The sequence below is a fragment of the Peromyscus leucopus genome, chromosome 7, assembly GCF_004664715.2.
Source record: "Peromyscus leucopus breed LL Stock chromosome 7, UCI_PerLeu_2.1, whole genome shotgun sequence".
NCBI classification, from domain to species: domain Eukaryota; kingdom Metazoa; phylum Chordata; class Mammalia; order Rodentia; family Cricetidae; genus Peromyscus; species Peromyscus leucopus.
Genome location: NC_051069.1, coordinates 17,190,389 through 17,211,101, shown reverse-complemented (window position 1 = coordinate 17,211,101; position 20,713 = coordinate 17,190,389). Strand labels below are relative to the sequence as shown.

Below are 20,713 nucleotides of genomic sequence, written 5' to 3'. Positions count from 1 at the left end.
TCACTAAAATACATTTTGGGGCAGTTTACTTACAATTATCAAACTTGTCCTCTTTAAAACATGACCTCATAAATCTTTGAAATTTTGGGGAAAAAACTGAAAAAGACACCCTATAGTTAATCTCGGAAAGAAAGTTGAGCTAATAGAACACTTCTAAAATACCCAGTGTGACTCCTCTCGCAATTTACGCAATTTATGTACTTTAGATTTAGATGTTCCCCATGTCCCCCTCAAGAGTAACACACATGGCCAACAGAAATGTGAAAATACAAAAGGACACTAACATTGGCTTAGACTACCTACATATCCATTTTAAAATCTAATTTAGTAAATATAGCCAAGTCTATTTTCACATTCCAACAGATTTAAAAAACACAAGTGTTTTATGTTCCAATTATATTTCAAGTCAAAGAACTAAAACCTAAAATTGTGAATTTAATACTCACATCACTTCTAAATAAGCATTAATAAACATTGCAGTGGCCATAAAGTTCCCAGTTTAATGAACTGTTTCTAAAAATAGAAAACTTGGCCAAGTCTCACAGGCTACTTTAGACGTCCTACTATTGGTCAGAACTATTAGCATCCAAAGTGTTGATTTTAACATAAACATCATTTAAATTGGGTCATGCTGTTTACAATGTTATCAACATTATTAATCTGTCAGTCACCATGGTTTGTAATCTTCTTGACAATATTTATATTAGCATTACTGGTGTTTATACCACAGTTGACTATTTATTAAAAACTCAGTACTATTTATCTAAGAAATCAAAGCTAAACCATAAAATGAAGTTGAAAAAATATATAAATACCCTAATTCCATTTTTAGAGTGACAGTGAAGAATATGAATACTGTTCTTACTGACTTCCATCAAAACTAAGCTCTTAGCCGGGCGGTGGTGGTGCACGCCTTTAATCCCAGCACTTGGGAGGCAGAGGCAGGCAGATCTCTGTGAGTTCGAGGCCAGCCTGGTCTCCAAAGCGAGTTCCAGGAAAGGCGCAAAGCTACACAGAGAAACCCTGTCTCGGGGAAAAAAAAAAAAAAAACTAAGCTCTTACACTGAAACATTATGGCAATGTTTGAATTACACAAACTTTCTCTGTATGAACTATTCTTTAAATCTCAAAAATATATTTATTTCAATACACAAAAATGTCATTAATCTCCATATCAAGTTAGAGTTTTAAGTAAGATACATGAGTAAAATTCCTGATGGTAGGTAAAATTTAAAGGTGAATTCTTCCCAGGCATGATGACAAATGCTTAGAATCCCAGCACAGAGGCAGTAGAGGTAGGAAGGACATGGGGATCACAGGTTACATTCAGTGTAACCTATCTCAAAAGCAGCAAGACTTGGGCATTGTGCCGCACACCTCTGATCCTAGCACTCAGGAGACAAAGGTAAGTGACCCTCTGTGAGTTCCAGGGCAGCCTGGTCCACATAGTGAGTTCCAGGTCCACCAGGGTTATGTAATAACCTGTCTGAAAATAAAAAGCAGAAAGAGAGGGAAGTAGGAAGGGAAGGGAAGGATGGAGAGAGAGAAGAAAAAGAGAGGGAGGGAGGAAATAAAAGGAAAAGAGAGGTAAAGAGGAAGGAAAGGGGAAAAGGAGGGAGATCTCTTCACTAAGTATCTCCAAGCATTCGAGTTTCTTAAAGTTACAGACAATAAATATATAATGACTATTTTCTACATATCTCAAATTAGAACATTATGTAAGGTATCACTTGAAGACGCTTGCAACCTCACAAAGACATAAAACACATACAGTGAAGAGCTCTAGCACATCAAGAGTACTGTAATAGTAGAGCCTTGTCATGGCCAGGCTCAGTAGTGCACACTTGTGGCTCCAGGTTCTCGGAAGGCTGAGAAAAGGATCACAAGTTCAAAATCAGCCTGGGTTACAAAGTGAAGTCAAGACCAACCTGAGTCCCTTGGTAACATCTTGTCTCAAAACAAATAGTTTTTTTTAAAAAAAAAATGTAGCTCAGTGATAGAGCACTTGCCTGGCATTGTCATGACACTACAATACCAAAAAGTAAAAAAATAAAAGAAAAAAGCAAAACCAAGAAGTTGAGGATTATTTCCAAGGAGGAAAATATCTTCTGGATAAAGATTAACTTAAACAGTATTCTAAACTGAAAATATTACAACTATTTTATGAATGATTTGTTTTGATCCTTTCTTCTGATAACAAGATGACATAATATGTCATTATTAATTTTACATAATAATTACACCAATGAATGAGAAATTGTATATAAATATCTAAAAAGTGTATAAGTTCTTAAGTCAAAGAAGAAATACTGGGAATCTTAACTTCAAAAAGGATACTTAACATTGACATTTGTAGATGGTTAAAGCAGAACAATTTCAATGGTTCAATGTCCTTTTTTAATGATACTAAACCCCAAATGAAGCAAGAGAACACCATCTGAGCCAATTATAATAAACCTGGTCAATTACAATCATTGTGACCTTAAGTGAAATCACTTTATTTCTGTCATAAAGAGATAAAACAAACTGAACTATAGACAAAGAATGACTAAACAAGGAACACTGTTTACAAAGCAAAACAAAACAAAAAAGCTGCAATGAGGTCTTTCAAACACTTCAAGTCATTAAAGTCTAAGAAAGAGCTGTCCCTAATGCAAACAGTAAAGAAGCTGGCCATGGGAGCACACGTCTTTAATCTCAGCAATCTGGAAGCAGAGGCAGGTGGGTCTCTGTTATTTTGAGGCTAGCCTGGTCTACAGAGTGAGTTCCAGGGCAGGCAAGGCTATACAGAGAAACTCTGTCTCAAAAAAAAGAAAAAAGAAAAGAAAAGAAAAAAAAGAAAGAAAGAAAGAAAGAAAGGAAAAGAAAAACAGTGAAGAAACAAAACCAAACGTACTACAAGATTCTATATGAAACCATCTAAATCAGGAACAAATAATCTACAAAGACAATCAGTAGGGCCATGCATAGTAGCATATTCCTGCAGCCAGAACTCAGGAGGATGAAACAGGATGATCAGGGGTTTGAAGTCAGCTTGGGCTACACAGCAACACTGTCTCAAAATAAAAAAGCAAACAACAAATCAGCCAGTCATGGTAGGATAGAACTGCAATGTTAACCTCTGAAAGTCTGAAGTAGGAGGTTAGTTAAGTTCTAGGCCAGCCTGAACTACATAGTAATTCACCCCTCCCATAAACAAACGGGTAGTAGGCAAGATGGCTCAGTGGGTGCAATGCCAAACCAAGATGGCAGAAGGAGAAAAGCAACTCTTGTAAGTTGTCCTCTGACCTCCACAGGTATACCATAACACACACAAATAATAAGTGCAATCTTTAAAAAAAAATTAAGCTTTTAAAATTTTAACATAATACTAAAAACTTAAGACAAGTGTTCAGTTGGAACTTCCAGCTCACCCCTGCATGATCCAGAAAGCCTCATTCATGTTTCTCTCTCCAAACCCTGCCTACTCAGAGAATTTCCGAACAAAGAAAAGGCCCAGTTCCCCACTGTTGGTGGCTATTGAAGCTTCCTCTTCTGAAGTTGCCAGCTGCCCAAATCCCCGCCTAAAGTGCTCAGCTTTTGAGCATATTTGGGCACAAACCCAGCTAGTGGCAGATACATCATTACCCCTTATCTACAACCTATATAAGCTCACTGCTTTCGTTTGTGGACACAGCTTCTCTGGCCTCCATCTCTGGGACTGGAGAACCCACCCAAGAGTTGCTTTGCTCAAATAAACCTGTTTTATACTTTTTCAGTTTGGCTTGATCTGACTTACTGTCTCAGCAGAGAAACCTATTATGGGGTGGAGGTTGGGTTGGGGGTGTAGAAAACCTATTAACAATAAGAAAAATCTGAATATTGACCATATACTAGATGGTATATAAATGTTAAATTCACTGAAGTTCATAAAACAGCTACATAAAAGAATATATCTGTTTTCAGAAGTTACATGCTATGGTATAAAAGTAGATGGCTTTGATATTGACAAAGTATAGACAGACATGCAGACAGAGAAAAAAAGAAAATGTAATAAACATTAACTTGTGAATCTAAGTAGGGGGTAGATTCACCAACCTAATCTTAAACTTTCCCTAAGACCTCAACTTTTAAAATGAAGAATTAAGTGGAAAGGATGAGACATCCTATCACACACAGACATCTTTGAAAACAGCAGTGAGGGTTTTCAGAATACATTACCTGAGTTCTCTCTGCAAGAGGATGGTCAGAAGAGTGTAATGAGTCTTTGGACAGAGATTCGAGAACAGAAGGTCTGTCTTCGACAAGATCACCTTTCTGCATCCTTTCTCCAGGTAAAAGGTATACATTTTCCTTATCACTGTCATCCTTTGATCTTAAGGTTTCTGTCACTAGTGAAACTCTTGGCATCACTGCTGTGGATCGGGGACGAACTGGCCTTCCTCTCTGAACAGTCTCCCATCCTTCAGCATCTTTCCGTTCTATGTAATTAAGGGAAGAAAATAAATCAAATTTTCTTTATATGATAAAAATATCGGGAAACCTATAAAATAGAAATGTTTTCCAATCTGATTTTATTAATTTCTCCTTTCTAATTATTTCCCAAAAAATGTTTTAAGGCAAATTCTAGACATTATTGCACTGTTACTCAGTCTGTTTCTTAACAGAAAACATCTTTAATATTATTTGTATACTCAGAAAAAGTAATAATGCCATAAATCACATCAATTCTATATTCAATTTTTAGTCATGCTTAACTTTATCAAAAGTACATGCTATTAAGTATATCTTGTTTGTATTTAAATATAATGCAAATTAAAAGAGAAATCATAAAATGAATAAAAAACAGAGGAGAAAATTGAATTATAAAATTAAAAGAATGTAACAAAAAATTTCATTTTCCAGTTAATTTAACCAGTTCCACTTCAAACCATGATCATTAATCATTTCATTCTTTAAAAGAAAGAAAAACATTACTGAAAACTTGGATCTAATCCATTAGTCATGACAGCCAACACAAATACTATCATATAATTAAACAACTGACGCAAGTAAAAAGTAGTATTTCAAAATAAAAACTATACAAAGGTCTCTTGGAAACACAAAATAGTTATAGACAAATTACATCTTCAATGAACCTTCAGTGAAAACTATATTGATAAATTATTCCCATAATAATAAATGTTTAAGAACAGCAAATCATGGATTAAACTGTCTGAGTTACTCTAAACAGAATGTTAGAACAAAAGTACAAAAACTAAAAATTACACTCCCTTTCACAAGCTTATGTGTATAAATTTTCCACTATTATAAATTTCATTAGTAAAGTTGCATCCAACTCAATTCAATACACTAATTGAAGAAGAATTGAGATACCCCACATGGTTGTGAATAATTACTTATCACAATATTAAGTTCATTATGCTTGATTAGAATAGTAATATTAGTGTTCAAGAGACAACCTTCCTGTAAGTTCCATGTTAGGTCTTGATGTTAAGATTATGCTAACATAATAAAATAAAATCTTTTCCCCTTAGGACAGATTTTCAAAGATTTGATATTTTTATTTTACAATTTAGAAGAATTTATAGGTACAGTCATCTTGACCTATGATCTTCTTTGTGAAAAAGTATTTCAGATTCACATTTTTTCCAAGATACTTATAAAGTCCTTTCAAGCTTCTCTAATTCTTATGATGCAAATTTGAAGTTGTAGTTTAAGAATTTTGTTAATCTCTTCTGATTTTCCAAATCTGAGGTATAATACTGCTTTTAATACCCTATTACTATCTTGTCAATACTGGTACATTCTCTACAACATCCCTTTTTTCTCTTTTTTTCCTTCGTCCATATTATTAGAGTCTGGTCATTTTATTCATCTATTTGAAAAATATTTTTAACTTTATAACTATTTTTCTTTTTAAGTTTCTTAGGCTTAACCTTTTCTTTTGAAAATTCAAAGGGTATTTTAGTTTTTCTTCTTTATCTCCTAAGTTCTTAAACATTCACCTTCATTCACTTCACTTTCTCAAATTTTCACTGAGATGTCCTTTCTGACATTATTCAGAAGTATCTTATAAAGTCCCTAATTCTTCAGAATTATACAGTTATTGTTTTACAATTTGCTTCCAACTTAATGTGATTAGTAACTGTAGTGGGTAGCCATTCCTGCTTGGATCTGGAAGTTCCAACCCCCATTGAGACTCTGGAAACTGCGGGGCCAGGGGAGGTGCCTGGAGACCCGAGAGCTGGATGGGCCAGCGCTCTCTCTGTGTGCTCTCTGTGCCGGGACCCTGAGCCGTGGAGGTGAACCGAGCAGAGCTCCAGAGAACACCTTGGACTGCGATACACCTTCCCCAGATCCTGTGACCTACCTATCACTTAATTTGTGAGTTACACCATTAAATAAATATCCTTTTAACTACGTGGAGTGGCCAAAATAATTTCACCAATATCTGGCTCCCCACGTTGGGTGCCATATATACTTCTGAGGTCTTTGATGTGGTTGAAGACTAGATAGTTGTAATTTCCTCAGTTATGATAAAAGATAAGTTAGATATAAAACCTTAAACTCACAAATATAAGACAGGACATCTTTAATATTGTAACTGTAATTCTTGCTCAATAATTGTTTTGTTATATGTAATTTTACCATGTTAAAGTTAAAACCTTCCTTTTTAAAAAAAGAATAAAAGGGGAAGTGTTGTGGATATCGTTCTATATAAATAAAACACTGATGGCCAATGACCAGACAGGAAGTATAGGTGGGACAAGGAGAGAGGAAAATTGGGGAAACAGGAAGAAGGGAGGAGAGACACTGCAGCCACCGCCAGGACAAGCAGCATGTAAAGACGCCAGTAAGCCACCAGCCACGTGGCAAGGTATAGATTTATAAAAATGGGTTAATTTAAGATATAAGAACAGTTAACAAGAAGCCTGCCACGGCCATACAGTTTATAAGTGATATAAGCGTCTGAGTGATTATTTTATATGTGGATTGTGGGACTGCGGGGTTTGGTGGAACCTGGAGAAAAGCCCTCCAGCAACAGTAACAAAATACATTTTATTTCTATTTTATGGAGGATATGCACATGTGCATTTATGGGAGTCAGAGGCCAACCTTCAAGAGCTGTTCTCTCTTTCTACCCTGTGGATCCTGGGATGAACTCAGGTCATCAGGCTTGGCAGCAAGCCCTTTCCCTACTGAGCCACCTCACCAGCAATGCTCCACCTCCCAAATGATTTAAATCACCTGAAATTTCCTAAGACTTTCTAACAACCCAGTGTATTTTAATTTGGGTAAATGTTCCATGTATATGTATTTAGACTTAATAGCTCAGGTCATAAAAAAAGAACTTGAATGAAAATTGGCCTTTTTCTTGCCAAAAACAGCCATAAAAACTAGACAAAATATATAAACGAGCTGTTTAAAACACTGGAAAGCAACCAGCATAAGCATGTCTTAAGGAACTACAATTCCTGAGTGAAGGGAATGGCAGCATCAGACCTACATGCACCTTAGCATTTTGACTGAAGACATTTGGGATTGAGAGTCCAGTGAATTGAGTTCTAGCAAAAGCCAACATTCCTGGCTGGGTGAAACAGATATTAGAGTCCAGAGGCAAAGCCTTAAGGAAAATGGGGGATACTGCAGAAAAATAAGGAAAAAAAATCTGCGTTCCATCTTCCCCAAGGTGCCTGACAGCTCCTCAGCTTTTTGTATACAAGGCAAGACTCCAAGAAAGCAACAGAAAGCAGCAGCTGGAATGTTAATAACAAGTTAAGCAAAAACTGAAGCAACTGTACAATGTTGGGAAACAAAACTGGAACTCAGGGATGGAGTGGGTTTGTGAGTACCCCAGGGTTTTCAATGGAAATCTCAAAAGGAAAAACAAACCTAATACAATCTCAAGCCAAACCCTGATAGGATTAGAACACAGTACTCTGCCTCTTCTCTATCATCTTCTCAGACAGGAGAGGGAAAAAAAAAACCTATAATTCTGTGTGTTTAGAGGATGGGGGGCAAGTATCTGTGTAGGTGTGTGTGAGGGAGGATGCATGCGTGTGTGCACGTATGCATGTGTGTGTGTGTGTGTGTACGAACGAGCGCGCGCATGCATAGCAGAGATTGATTTTGGATGTCTCCCTCTATTGCTCTCCATATTTGTTTTATTAGGTATGTTGTCTGTGCATGGTGCCCATGGCAATTCAGAGGACAAGTTTCAGGAGTTAGCACTCTCCTTCCACTATGGGAACTAGAAACTGAACTCAGGTCATCAGGGTGACTACTGTCCAGGCCTATAACTCTTTAATAGCCTTCTCATTGTTGTGGCTATAGCCACTACCACTACAACCACTTGTTACTGTTGTGGTTGCTACCACCACGACAAACACTGCCACTGTCCCCTCCTCATATTCCCAGCTTGATCCACTGGTTATATGGCCTGGAGGGGCTGGGATATAAACGTGGGGCTGTATATATTTTTGTACCATTCACAATAGTGCTCCAAGTTCTGCACCAATCTCAAGTCTGGCATAAGTCCAAACGTAGGCTTTGAATTACAACTGTCAGGGGTTTCTGTTGAAAGGGAGGGGTAATTTATTCTCCCACCTAGGCCTTAGTGAGAACTGCTGCAGGTGAAAAGGTCACCAGCTGAGGCTGGTGCAAGTTGTCTGAGGCAGCCATGTCTAGTATAGACCTTCTGAAAAAGGAGTCACAGCTTCAGGTGCAGTGGTCTTTATAGCTGGAATAAAGCATTCTTGAATGGCAGATGATTTAAAACATCAGGCTGACTTACAGGCAGTCTCTCCATTTGCCCACAGGCTGTTCATCAGCTTCACACTTGAAGCAGCATACATTAAAACGACTCTGACAACTGCCTCTTGGGAAGTTGAGTGGCCACTTCTAAACAGTTCAAATTATTAAAAGAGGGAAACTCCAAGGAATAGCTATATCAAGGAGTTAACAGTTAAACCAGCATCCTTTACAGTGCTCAACAGAACCTTTTTCCTACTGTGTTGAACATCATTTAACTTCCTATCAAATATCCTTAAGGACGATTGGATATGGCCCAGGAGAACTTTAGTACTGAAGGCTATTAGGGAAAAGAACTGTTTAAGAATTTGAAAATGACAAAAATATAAAGTGCCCCAAACATACAAATGGCTAATGATTGAAGAGAGGGTTTACTGTACTGATTGGATTAATGCATGTACATACATGGTGTGGTGATATTTTATTTGTGATCTAACATATAAAGCTTACCTGAAGATCAGAGTGGGGAGCCAAGCTACTAGTTAGCCATAGAGGCCAAGCAGTGGTGGCACACACCTTTAGTTCTAGCATTCGGGAGGCAGAGGCAGACAGACGTCATGAGTTCAAGGCCACCCTGGGCTACACAAGATTGATCCAGTCTGAAAGAGAAACAGAGCCAGACAGTTGTAGCACATGGGCCTTTAATCCCAGCACTAGGGAAGTTGAGACAGGAAGTGATATGGCTGGGCAGAGAAAGGAATATAAGGCAGGAGGAGACAGGAACTCACTCCTTTCGTAGAGGTAAGAACTTGGGGCTGGCTGCCCTGCTTCTCTGGTCTTTCAGCTTTTACACTGATATCTGGCTCAGATTTTTCAAAACAGCTGTGATAAGTGTAGAAAGACAGGGACGACCAGCAGCTGCTAAAAGCTTTTTTCTTTCTAATTGATTCCAATCCTAATGTCACCCAAACAAAAATACATGTCTATAAGAAAGCTGACTTTAAATTGTGAATCTGAGATTTTCTATGGTTTTATCACAAATGTGTAATTCAGCATGGATTTACATTCATTCTTATATTCTGGTATCACCACTTACTCTAGCTGGATATCATTTTTTAAAATCCAATACTAACTACATTTCTCAAAATCCATCAATACTTCACATAGGTTTAAAAATGTTTTATGTTTGAGAATTTCATACATTTATATAATGTATTTTGTTAAATCTCCTCCTATTCTCTCCACTCTAATTCCTCCCCTATCCATCTACCATGTTTCCTCCTAATCTCATGTGCTCTTTTGTAAACCTACTGGATCTAGTTAGGGTTAGAATAGGACATGACAAGGTTATTGCCTGCATTAACTCAAACAGCTGTGACTGTTTACAGAAGATCAGTATGAAAATGAAGAAATCAAAGTCCCAGCAGGCTGGGGAAAGAGTTGATGGAACCCATCCCTAGTTGACACACCACTGGCAACTGATGGGAAAGAGTCAGTTTTCTTCTGGGATGTGGCCCCCAAGAGGCTACCCATCCTCCAGTAGATGGCCTTACACCCAGAAAATCCACATTTTTAATGATAAAAAAGTAAATTATGAATGTACTAGCTATATTAATAGATTAGACACATAGAACAAAAAATCAGCAAGTTAGAATACATATCCATAGCAAGTATTCAGACTGAAGTATCAGAAGCAAAAGGAACAGTGAGGAATACATATGCTTTGTTAAACATGTAACTCTGCCAAATTTGCTAACATTTAATATTCAGTATCTTTATTGATTTTGTTTTATGTACACACTTAGCTACTGCCATGAGCATGCTATGTCAGAAATAGAGGAACACATTTGTGTCTTCCCACAATGTCAGAATATATTGAGTAAGAATAAATTCACAAGGTAGGGTAGTTCAATTGGCAGGAATTTGCCTGATACTCTCACTTTCTTTGATAATCCTGACCAAATCAAAAAAATTTTTAATTCCAATTTTAATTACTATTATTAACTCTCAGGTCACACATTACACATCACATAATAAAGCTACCTATCTGCCGGGCGGTGGTGGCGCACGCCTTTAATCCCAGCACTCGGGAGGCAGAGGCAGGCGGATCTCTGTGAGTTCGAGGCCAGCCTGGACTACCAAGTGAGTTTCAGGAAAGGCGCAAAGCTACACAAGAGAAACCCTGTCTCGAAAAACCAAAAAAAAAAAAAAAAAAAAAAAAAAAAAAAAAAAAAAAAGCTACCTATCTGTATGTAAATATGTAAGTTACAAAATGGCTCAAAAGGGATAGAAAGCAAGGGATTTTACAAAAGGTAGATTATTGAGCCTATTATGAAAAGAAAAAGGAGAATATGGATATGATAAGATAAAAAGGTCAATTATTGAATCTACTTTTTTTAACAGAACTACTTGTTTTAGATAGGATAAGTAATGAAATTTTTTGTCTGAGTTTATCAAATGTTACTGGACTGGACATTGTTAATACATATAATGGAGTTTTTTGTCTGAATCTGTCAAATGTTAATGGACTAGACATTGTTAATATAATTCTTGACTATATATATTGTATATACTTATTGGATATAGTTTTTCTTGTATTAGTTATAAGCTTTTTTAATTTTAGACAAAAAAAGGGAAATGTGGTGATATTGTGTTCCCCAAAATATTGTGTACCCTAATAAACTTATCTGGGGTCAGAGAACAGAACAGCCACTAGATACAGAGGCCAGAAAATGGTGGCACACACACCTTTAATCCTAGCATTCCAAAGGTAGAGATCCATTCGGATCTCTGTGAGTTCAAAGCCACACTGAAAACAGCCAGGCATGGTGACTCGAACCTTTAATCAGTACGAACCATAGAGACCTGGAGGTCTGTATAGACAGGCAGTGACAAGGAAGTCATATGGTTGGGTTTACAGCCAATGAGAAGGCAGAACAGAAAGGCAATAAAAAGGACAAAGGGGGCTGGAGAGATGGCTCAGAGGATAAGAGCACCCACTGCTCCTCCAGAGGTCCTGAGTTCAATTCCCAGCACCCAAATGGTGGCTCACAACCATCTGTAATGAGATCTGGCACCCTCTTCTGTATACATAACAAATAAATAAAATCTTTAAAAAAAAAAAAAAAGGACAAAGGAAGAAGGTCTCTCTCTCAGAGGAAGGACGGCAGTGAATGGTAAGATAAGGTGGTCTTAGTTCTTGGCTACTGCTCGATCTCTGGGCTTTTACATCTTTATTTGGCTCTGTGTTTCTTATTTAATAAGACCGTTTAGAATTATATCTACATAGGTAAGACTAAATACAAATATATGAGGGGCAAGTTTTTTAAAAATATAAATATCCCTTTATAACTACAGGCAGCTAAAACATGAATAAATAAAAATTTTAAAAGCAGTTAACTCAAAATCACTTGCCATTTTTGCGGGAAGTCTTTTGCATGGTTGTTGGTGCACAGGGTTGTGCAGGTGTTACATCAGACGTAGTAGAGCCCGTATGATGAGCCTTCACCTTGTCCGCCCAACTGACACCTGTAGGTGCCAGACATGGGGCATTTACTGTGCCAGGTAAATTCCTATTGAGAAAAGTAAACACATGTAATAAGTTAAATATCAAAGTAAGAATTGTAAAATCATAACATTATAAAAGTCTTAGTCTTCCCTTCCATTACTAGCTTTTATCAATAACAACATGTGTTAACAAGTCATTCTTGACTAAGGCTAAAACTGCTGCTTCATTGGCAACATTCAATTTTGGTTCTTGAAAACTGAGTAACACTATTATCTAAAGTTATTTTTCCCAAATCTTCACACTACCCTATCCACTATCTACAGTCACTTTAATAACTCACATTTATCAAAAATCTGTTACTAGCTAAGCCTGGAATTCTTTTCTTCATTAATTAAAGAATTATGACACAGTGAAAGTAAATTTATTGGAAAGCATTACAGATTCCTCAGGTCTGAGGAGGCCCCAGGGCTATGAGACCACTAAAGGGCTCAGGTTTTTCTTGGGTTCTAGTATAACCTAACAGTGACATCCTTCCTTTCTTATATTGGTCCAAAGGTGTTCATGTACCTCTTCTGCCACCAAAATTAGGTTCCCTATCTTGGTGTGCTGACACAGAAACAGTACTGCTGGCTAACTGGGATTAGGGTCGCTCCTAACCCCCTTCCATCTGTGGTGAAATAGGCAATGAGAACTCACTGCAAGTAAAGAGACATAACCTACTTTCCCTCTCACTTTCTCCCTTCCCTGGGGCCTATGGCTTTGAAGATTCCCAAAACCTTAAATTTTTTTCAGAAAAAGAATGACTCTGCTGTATATATACTAAATGGATTACTATTTAAATTTTGAGTTAAAATAATAAACAAAACCAAGCTTTATAACTAACATCTCAGTTAGTAAACACAACAACCCAAGAAGCATGAGATGTGGGTAGGTACTAAAAGCAACCTAAACCCTTTCTGATATGAACCATATCAGAAAGTAAAAAGAAGTAATGCATTTATACAATGATAATGAACAAGAGCACATGAAGAACAACCTAAGAACTTTATGCACAGAGGCACTGCTGTGGCTAATACTGTCAGCTTGACAGAATCTAGAATCACCTAATAGACAACCCTCTGGGCGTGTCTATGAGGGAGTTTCTAGACAGGGTTAACGAGGGTAGGAAGACCCACCCAAATGAGGCCAGCATCACTGCATGAGTTGAGGTCCCAGACTGAATAAAAAGGAGAAAGTGAGTGCATATTAACGTTCATGTCTCCCTCCCGCCCCACTATCTGCTTCATGACTGCAGATACAATGTGATCAGCCACTTCCCATTCCCTGCCATGATAAATTGTGTCCCATCCCACTATAAGTCCAAGTAAATTTTTTAAAGCTCTCTTAAGTTGCTTTAGTGAGGTATTTGATAATGGCCATGAGAAAAGTAATTAATGCATGCATTAAAAGCCTCCAAACTCGCCGGCAGTGGTGGCACACGCCTTTAATCCCAGCACTCGGGAGGCAGAGGCAGATGGATCTCTGTGAGTTCGAGGCCAGCCTGGGCTACCAAGTGAGTTCCAGGAAAAGGTGCAAAGCTACACGAAAAACCAAAAACCAAAAACAACAACAACAAAAAAAGCCTCCAAACTCAAATAAATCTGCAGCATAAAATTCTTGGAAACAAACTAATGCACTGCAGCAAAGAACAAGTTCCCTTGTAAACACTCTTTTGTTTGGGAGAATGTAGTTGGTGCTGTTTGTTATGTATCTTTTCCCACCTGCCTAAGGTCCAAGTATCATATGATTCTTAAGACCATCAACATTCACCAAAGGGAACACTATCTAGGAACTCCTATAAAAGAGATTGAAAGCAAAAGTCTAATTCTACTGAACAAAAAATCAGCTTTTACTAAATGCCAGCTACAATGTTAGGATGCTCAAGATACATAGATATATCAAAGATCTTGCCTCAAAGTTAATAGCAGAGAAAATAAACATTAAAAAATTATAATGCTGGGGAAATAAGCTCAGTCGGTAAAGTGTTCATCATGTAATCATGACAACTCTTCACATATATGTGCAACTTCACATATACCTATATATACATGAAAATATAAAACCTAGCATGGTGATGCACATGAGCAGTTGGGAAGCTACAGAAGAAGAATTATTACTCTAAAGTGACTCTGTGGTATACTTAAGATGGAGGGTGACCCCCATCTTAAAAACATTGTAGTAACCTGCAAATATAATAAAAATACAAGCATATCCAAGGTAATAATAAGTAAAAAGCCGTTAACTATGAAATGGTGGGTGTGACAGATAAGGCAATGTCAAGAATGATCAGGTTTGGGGGCCAGAGATGGCTCAGTGGTTAAATGCACTTACTACTCAATCATGAGGACCAGAGTTCAGATTCTGATGCCCTCTCCTAGCCTCCATGGGCACCTACACATACACAATGCATATACTCATACAGACATGTGCACATACACAAATAAAATAATCTTTAAAAAAAGAAAGATTAGGCAATAGAGGAAAGAGAACTGATGAAGCAAGCACTTGCCAGCCTTTCGTTAAATACACAATTAGGGCTTATATTAAAGAATTAGAGTAAAAACGCTTGCTTTAAAAGTAAATTTCCCACCCAGGCATGGTAGCACATGCCTATAATCCCACTTGGGAGGTGGAGGCAAGAAAATCATGAACTCAATGTCATCCTCAGCTGATTAGCAAGTCTAAAACATCATTGTCTTGAAACACCATTTTAAAAGTCACAAAGTTAAAAATGATGGCAACAGGCACAATAACAATACTACAGAGCATATCGCTAATCTGTAGGGCTTCCACATATTATTTAAACTGTCTAGTTTTCAACAATGAAACAAATGAAAATCACACACAAAAACATTATGGCCCATTTATAGAAAACAGCAACAGAATTTAACAGACACAGCTTTTAAATTGACCCTTTTTGAGATCAAACGACCCTTTCATAGGGGTCACATATCAGATATCCTGCATATCATTTCAATTCATAGCAGTAGCAAAATTACATTTATGAAGTAGCAACAAAAATAATTTTATGGTTGGGAGTCACCACAACACAAGGAACTGTATTAAAGAGTTGCAGCATTAGGAAGGTTGAGATCCACTGCTTTAATGTAATCATCAGTCCTACCCAGCTACAAACCCTGAGAGCTATAATAGTGACCCGCCTGCAAGATGTGCCCACCAGATTTTTTTTTATTTTATTCAGACAATTTTAAACATATACACAATGTAGGGAAAAGTGTTCTCAAATGGCCTTCGTCATTCATTCCTCTCCTCTCTGGCTTACAACTTTCATGAAGAATATACAAGAATGCAAACTCATGAAATGAAACTGTCCATAATAACTAGCTCTTCATCACTGTGCCCATAGAAAAGCACATCCTATAATACCTGAGCTCAGCAAAAAAAAAAAAAAAAAAATGACATCCAATATGTAATGGAGTGCTTTTGGAGTCCTCTTAGGTAAATGAGAAGACCCACAGACAAAACTTCTCTGAGTCTAAAAGGACCAGGTCATCACGGATCTAGGCTTTTGTTCTTACTTTCTGTCAATCTGTGAGTAATAAAGTTACTTTCCCTGATTTTTTGTGTGTGTGTGTAAATGCTAAGAAAGTATTACCAATCTCATAGTCTAGTAACTTTCTCTCAGATCTAAGAATCTGAACAGAAATTAGTGAATCTTTCCCTGGAAATAATACATTATTTTACCTACATGGGGTTGATATCTATGAATATTTTTCTCATGGGATACGATATACTATACTATAATACTGTATTTTTTAAAATCATCTCACCCAAAATTTAAGCTTCTTCTTGCAGTTGATGTTACATTCATTCTATCTGTTGATGGGCTTGGAATCACATGACGTCCTGGAGACATCTTCTTTACTTCCCATGCCAGTGAAGTTGGTCTAATACAGAACATATAGTAGATTACTTTAAGAGAGAAAAAGAGAAACAAACTAATCCTTCCTTTTGGCTGTTAATGAGCAAAACCATAGTTAAAACATGTTTGATCCTGATTACCAGAAAGGTTCTATACTAACAAGCAAGAGTCGCTGATGGCTCACAGTACAGGATTTTCCACACAGTGAAACAACAGCAAGCACTACTTCCCTCAAAAGAGTCATGGGGTTACAGAAGACATGAGATGCAGTGCTTGTTTGCAACAGGGTACATTAGGCAGCTCTGGTTGGCCAGGAACTTACTATGTATACCAGGCTTGCCTGGAACACAGAGATCCTCCTGCCTCTACTTCTTGAGTACTGAGAATAAAAGTGTGCACCACCATACCCAACTGAGATGAACTTAGTATGAATTACAAACTTCTCCATATACCCAGAAAAAAATAAAGCAATAGTATTGATTCAGGTAATTTTGTAGATATCCTAGAGAATTAAGTTTGGGGAAAAATAATCAAAACAAAAAAATAGTGAGGGTGAAAGGAAGAACACATGAGAAAACATGAACCACTCTGCCTCTTAATCAACATAGAGTAGAAACACAGACACCATCACTCTTTATTGGAAAAGCTAAGTGGTGTAAATGACCTTCAGATCTCTATTCTCTGCCCCACAAACGGCTGACAGGATACATATCCTACTGAAATGTTTTTCTAAGCAACATCCTATATTCCCATTCAAAGCCTATCATTCCTCTCAGTCTCTCTATACCTTATTTTCCATGTGATGTAGTCATTAGATATTTTACCCTCTCACTCAAAAAAGAAACAACAATAAAAAAGCAAATCAAAACACAAAACTGATTATTGATAGAAAATTCAGATAAAATATTATTCAAAAGCCCAAAGATTTGAATGAGTTGTTACCAAATCATCTTTCTGAAAGAAGTTATAGTCCTATAGATGAAAGACATTCTTTTCCATTCAACCTTGCCAACACTGGTATCTTTTTTAAAAAAAAAAATGTTATTAGCAAAACGGTCTAATGCTGTCTTTGTTTTCTTTTTTAATTGTATATGTGTATTACTCTAACTAGTAAAGATAACATATTATCACCATTTGAATTTTTTCTTTTGGAGTTTACATTTTGGTATCTTTGGCTCAGTGTTTCTACTGGAATTTGTGTCATTTTCCAAATGATTTAAGAAAATTTATTGCTGCTGCTATCATGATACATTCTTATTGTTTTGTAAGTATTCCTTAAATTTTAAATTTACATATAGGTTTATTTTCTTCTTGCTAAATGAAGGACGTCAATATTTTCTTTGGTAGTTTCTAATTTCATCTCAAAGTCTTTATTTAAAATATAGCAATATAAATTCTTGTCAGGATTTTTTTAATATATGTATCTTCCTAACCTTTAAACCCCCAAGTTAAGGATGATTTGAAGAATGATGTCATCACCAAAGACTAATGCCAGCAACAGGAAATGTAATGCTGTTTTCCATATGTTGGAGCTGCTTCAGGAGGCAGAAAGAAGATGTGTTAGTAACTAGTTAATATAAAAAGAGATGCCCTGAGAGCTGAGGAAATAGCTCAGTGAGTAAAGTGTCTGCCATGCACACATGAAGACCTGAATCTGGATCCCCAGGATCCAGAAAAAAGCCAGGTACAGTGGTGTGCATCCATCATCTCAGACCAAGGAACAGACACAAGCAGATCTGGCGCTTACTGGTCAGTCACTCTAGCTAAACCTGATAAGCTCCAGGTTCAATGAGAGAGAGAGACCTTTCTCAAAAAATATGGCAGAAAGTGATAGAGAAAGACACCCAACACCAACCTCTAGCCTCCACAAGTACACACATATGCATACATGCACAAATACTTGCATTGCACCCAAAGAAAGCACACACACACAATCTTGGACCTAAGCATAACTCGTATTCTGTCTTGTTCTGCTGGTAATTTAAGGTAACTGGCTAAGAAAGCTACTAAATGCTAGGATAAGCAGTATCACAATAATTTTGAATAACTTATCTATAATAATGAAATGAGTTTTGAGATGTATTTCTCTCCTTGCATTTCATACCTTGTCACCAGTAATTTTTAAGGAATTTGTGTAATTGAAGTGTACATGAATGAAATCTCATGAATTACGTGACTGTTTTGACTCAAAGAATCAATGAGTCTCAAGTATTCCTGTGTGCTTTAAGTTCCTTCAGTCTAGGAGATGAAACACAATAACCTGAAGTGATGTAAAGATAATGTTGAACAGTTAACTAGAGTATAATTGTATATATAGTCTTTCTAGATTTCTAAAATTGTAACAAAATGATGTGGTATTCTAATTTTCAGTAGCAAGTAAATATATAGAGAGAAATGGAAAAATCATTTCCTTACTGCCTACACAGTGAGAAGATACACTATGCCTTTCCAGAGATTGTTTTACTTCATGTCTTCCCTACACTTACACAACTGTTTGATTTGTTGTCTTTGCCTTAAATGCCATTGATCCACCCTTCCAAAAAAACTTACCATCCATATATAGCATTAAGTTCCTTTTGTTATACCATTAGATTACAACATCCATGTGTCACATGCAGCAATTTAATTTTTGTACTAAATAATATGACCAGCACTGTTAGGTGCATTAATAATAAATATTTGTTACTGAACCAAAAGAGAAATGTAATAGCCAACTATTAGATTGTTACAAGTTTCAGATCAACAAGAGGTTCAGTCCACTGTCAATTTCAATGCTTGCTACTGAAACAAGGGTTACTACAAACATAAATACCAGAGTTCATTACCTGCTTTGAGCATCTGTCTTCTCTAACTTTTCCTGAAGTTGAATCCAGTCAATCAATGCTTTGAAATCTCTCACATAGTAATCCAGCATCATTAACACCTCCTAATTTAAATAACAAAATATTAGCCTCTATTTTGTGGTGGGAAAAAAGCTTTAGGGAAAATTATTAAAGTGAAGAGTTTTCAGGTTAATAATTTTTACATTTATGTTCATTAAAGAAGACATATAGCCTATTTTTTTGTTCTTTTGGAATTGCTGCTCCTTTTTCATTCTGTTGGTAAGATAATGTAAAGTACTTTTAAACACAGAGCTTAAACACCAAGAAAGGGTTTATTAAATAGTAGTCATTTTAATATTTTTATTGTGCAGTTCCGATACAGAAAAGTGCACAAATAATGCATGTAATTGTTAAAAGGAAACAAATGACGTGAACAACACCAATCTAACATAAGTCACTGCAAAGACCTTGTAGACACCACGCATGACAAAGAATACAGCACTAACTGAAAGTTCCTTGGTGTACCCTCCCAAACTCTAATCCAGCCTTCATCCAGGGTAAGCAACACCTCAGTAGAATACTGAGGACAAGTGAAAAGAGGAGCCATAACTTCCAATTCCTTAGAGGAGAGCCTGAAGCCTGAAGCCATTAAAAACAATCTTTGTTTGAATTTCTCAAACACATCCATGATCGGGTTGAGGACTTTCCTTCTGTCTTCCACCTTTACATGAATTCCAGGAATCGAACTCAGGTTGCCAGGCTTGGGCAGCAAGCACCAATAGCTTCTGAGCCAACTCAACAGGCAGTATTTTAATTTCAAAAAGTTCCTATTCAATATGACTCAGTCTCCATCCCAAATTTATTATTTTATTATTATTCACATTTTTACTTCTAATTTCCACCACAATATCTTCTTTAACAAATAAATTATTCTGAAATGTTCTCCTGAGCTTCTCTGTTCAGAGCTCTGGATTTTCTGGGTTAAGCCCCTATAACTGCTTAATTCAAAAGACTCCTTCACTACTGTAAGTTTTCTGAAGATCTATGACAATTTATCTAGACTCTTATCTTCAGTGGGAGAACTGGTCTGAATTACTCATTCTATCCTTTTAGAGAATTTGATGTAAACAGATCAGCTGTAAGAAATGTTTAAAAACAGACACTGAAAAACAAAACCCAAATCTTTACAAAGAAAATAATATAGGTCAAATACACAGCTGCACATAAAGAAAGGAACACTATTAAAGAATCAAAAGTAAAAGAAAATTTTTATTTTTATTATTAATACTTTTATTTTTCTCATTAATGGACTTGACAGATAAGTTTTTTAATAAAAAATTCAACATTGTATTCTATTAAGAATATGTATGTGTTCTTTTCAAAAGATTATTTTTAAATTATTATTCTAGGTGTATGAGTGTTTTGCCTGCATGCATCCATGTCTTTGCATCACATGTGTGACTGGTGCCTACAGAGGCCAAAAGAGGGCATTGGATCCCCTGGAACTGGAGTTACAGACAGTTATGAGCCTGGTCTACAGAGTTCCAAGACAACCAGGGCTACATAGAGAAACCCTGGAAAAAGCAAAAAAACCAACAAACAAAACAAAAACAATAGCTCAGTGTAAAACACTATCAGGGGCAAAGTTTGATCTTCAGCACTGCAAAGTTGGGGGTTCTGGGAACTAAACTCAGATCCTCTGGAAGAACAGCCAGTGCTCTTCTTAAT

At 36.7% G+C, this 20,713-nt stretch overlaps 1 protein-coding gene across 2 annotated transcripts in view; it reads right to left on the bottom strand.

The window, feature by feature from the left end:
* Scaper (S-phase cyclin A associated protein in the ER) overlaps positions 1–20,713 on the bottom strand; it is a 359,173-nt gene that overhangs the window by 295,036 nt on the left and 43,424 nt on the right. For both annotated transcript variants that reach the window (XM_028865018.2, XM_028865019.2), the window contains exons 6-9: positions 18,989–19,089; positions 16,072–16,188; positions 12,148–12,305; positions 4,201–4,460 (exon numbers count right to left, since the gene is read on the bottom strand). In XM_028865018.2, the coding sequence (XP_028720851.1) occupies positions 4,201–4,460; positions 12,148–12,305; positions 16,072–16,188; positions 18,989–19,089 (636 nt within the window). The remainder of the gene's footprint in view (positions 1–4,200; positions 4,461–12,147; positions 12,306–16,071; positions 16,189–18,988; positions 19,090–20,713) is intronic.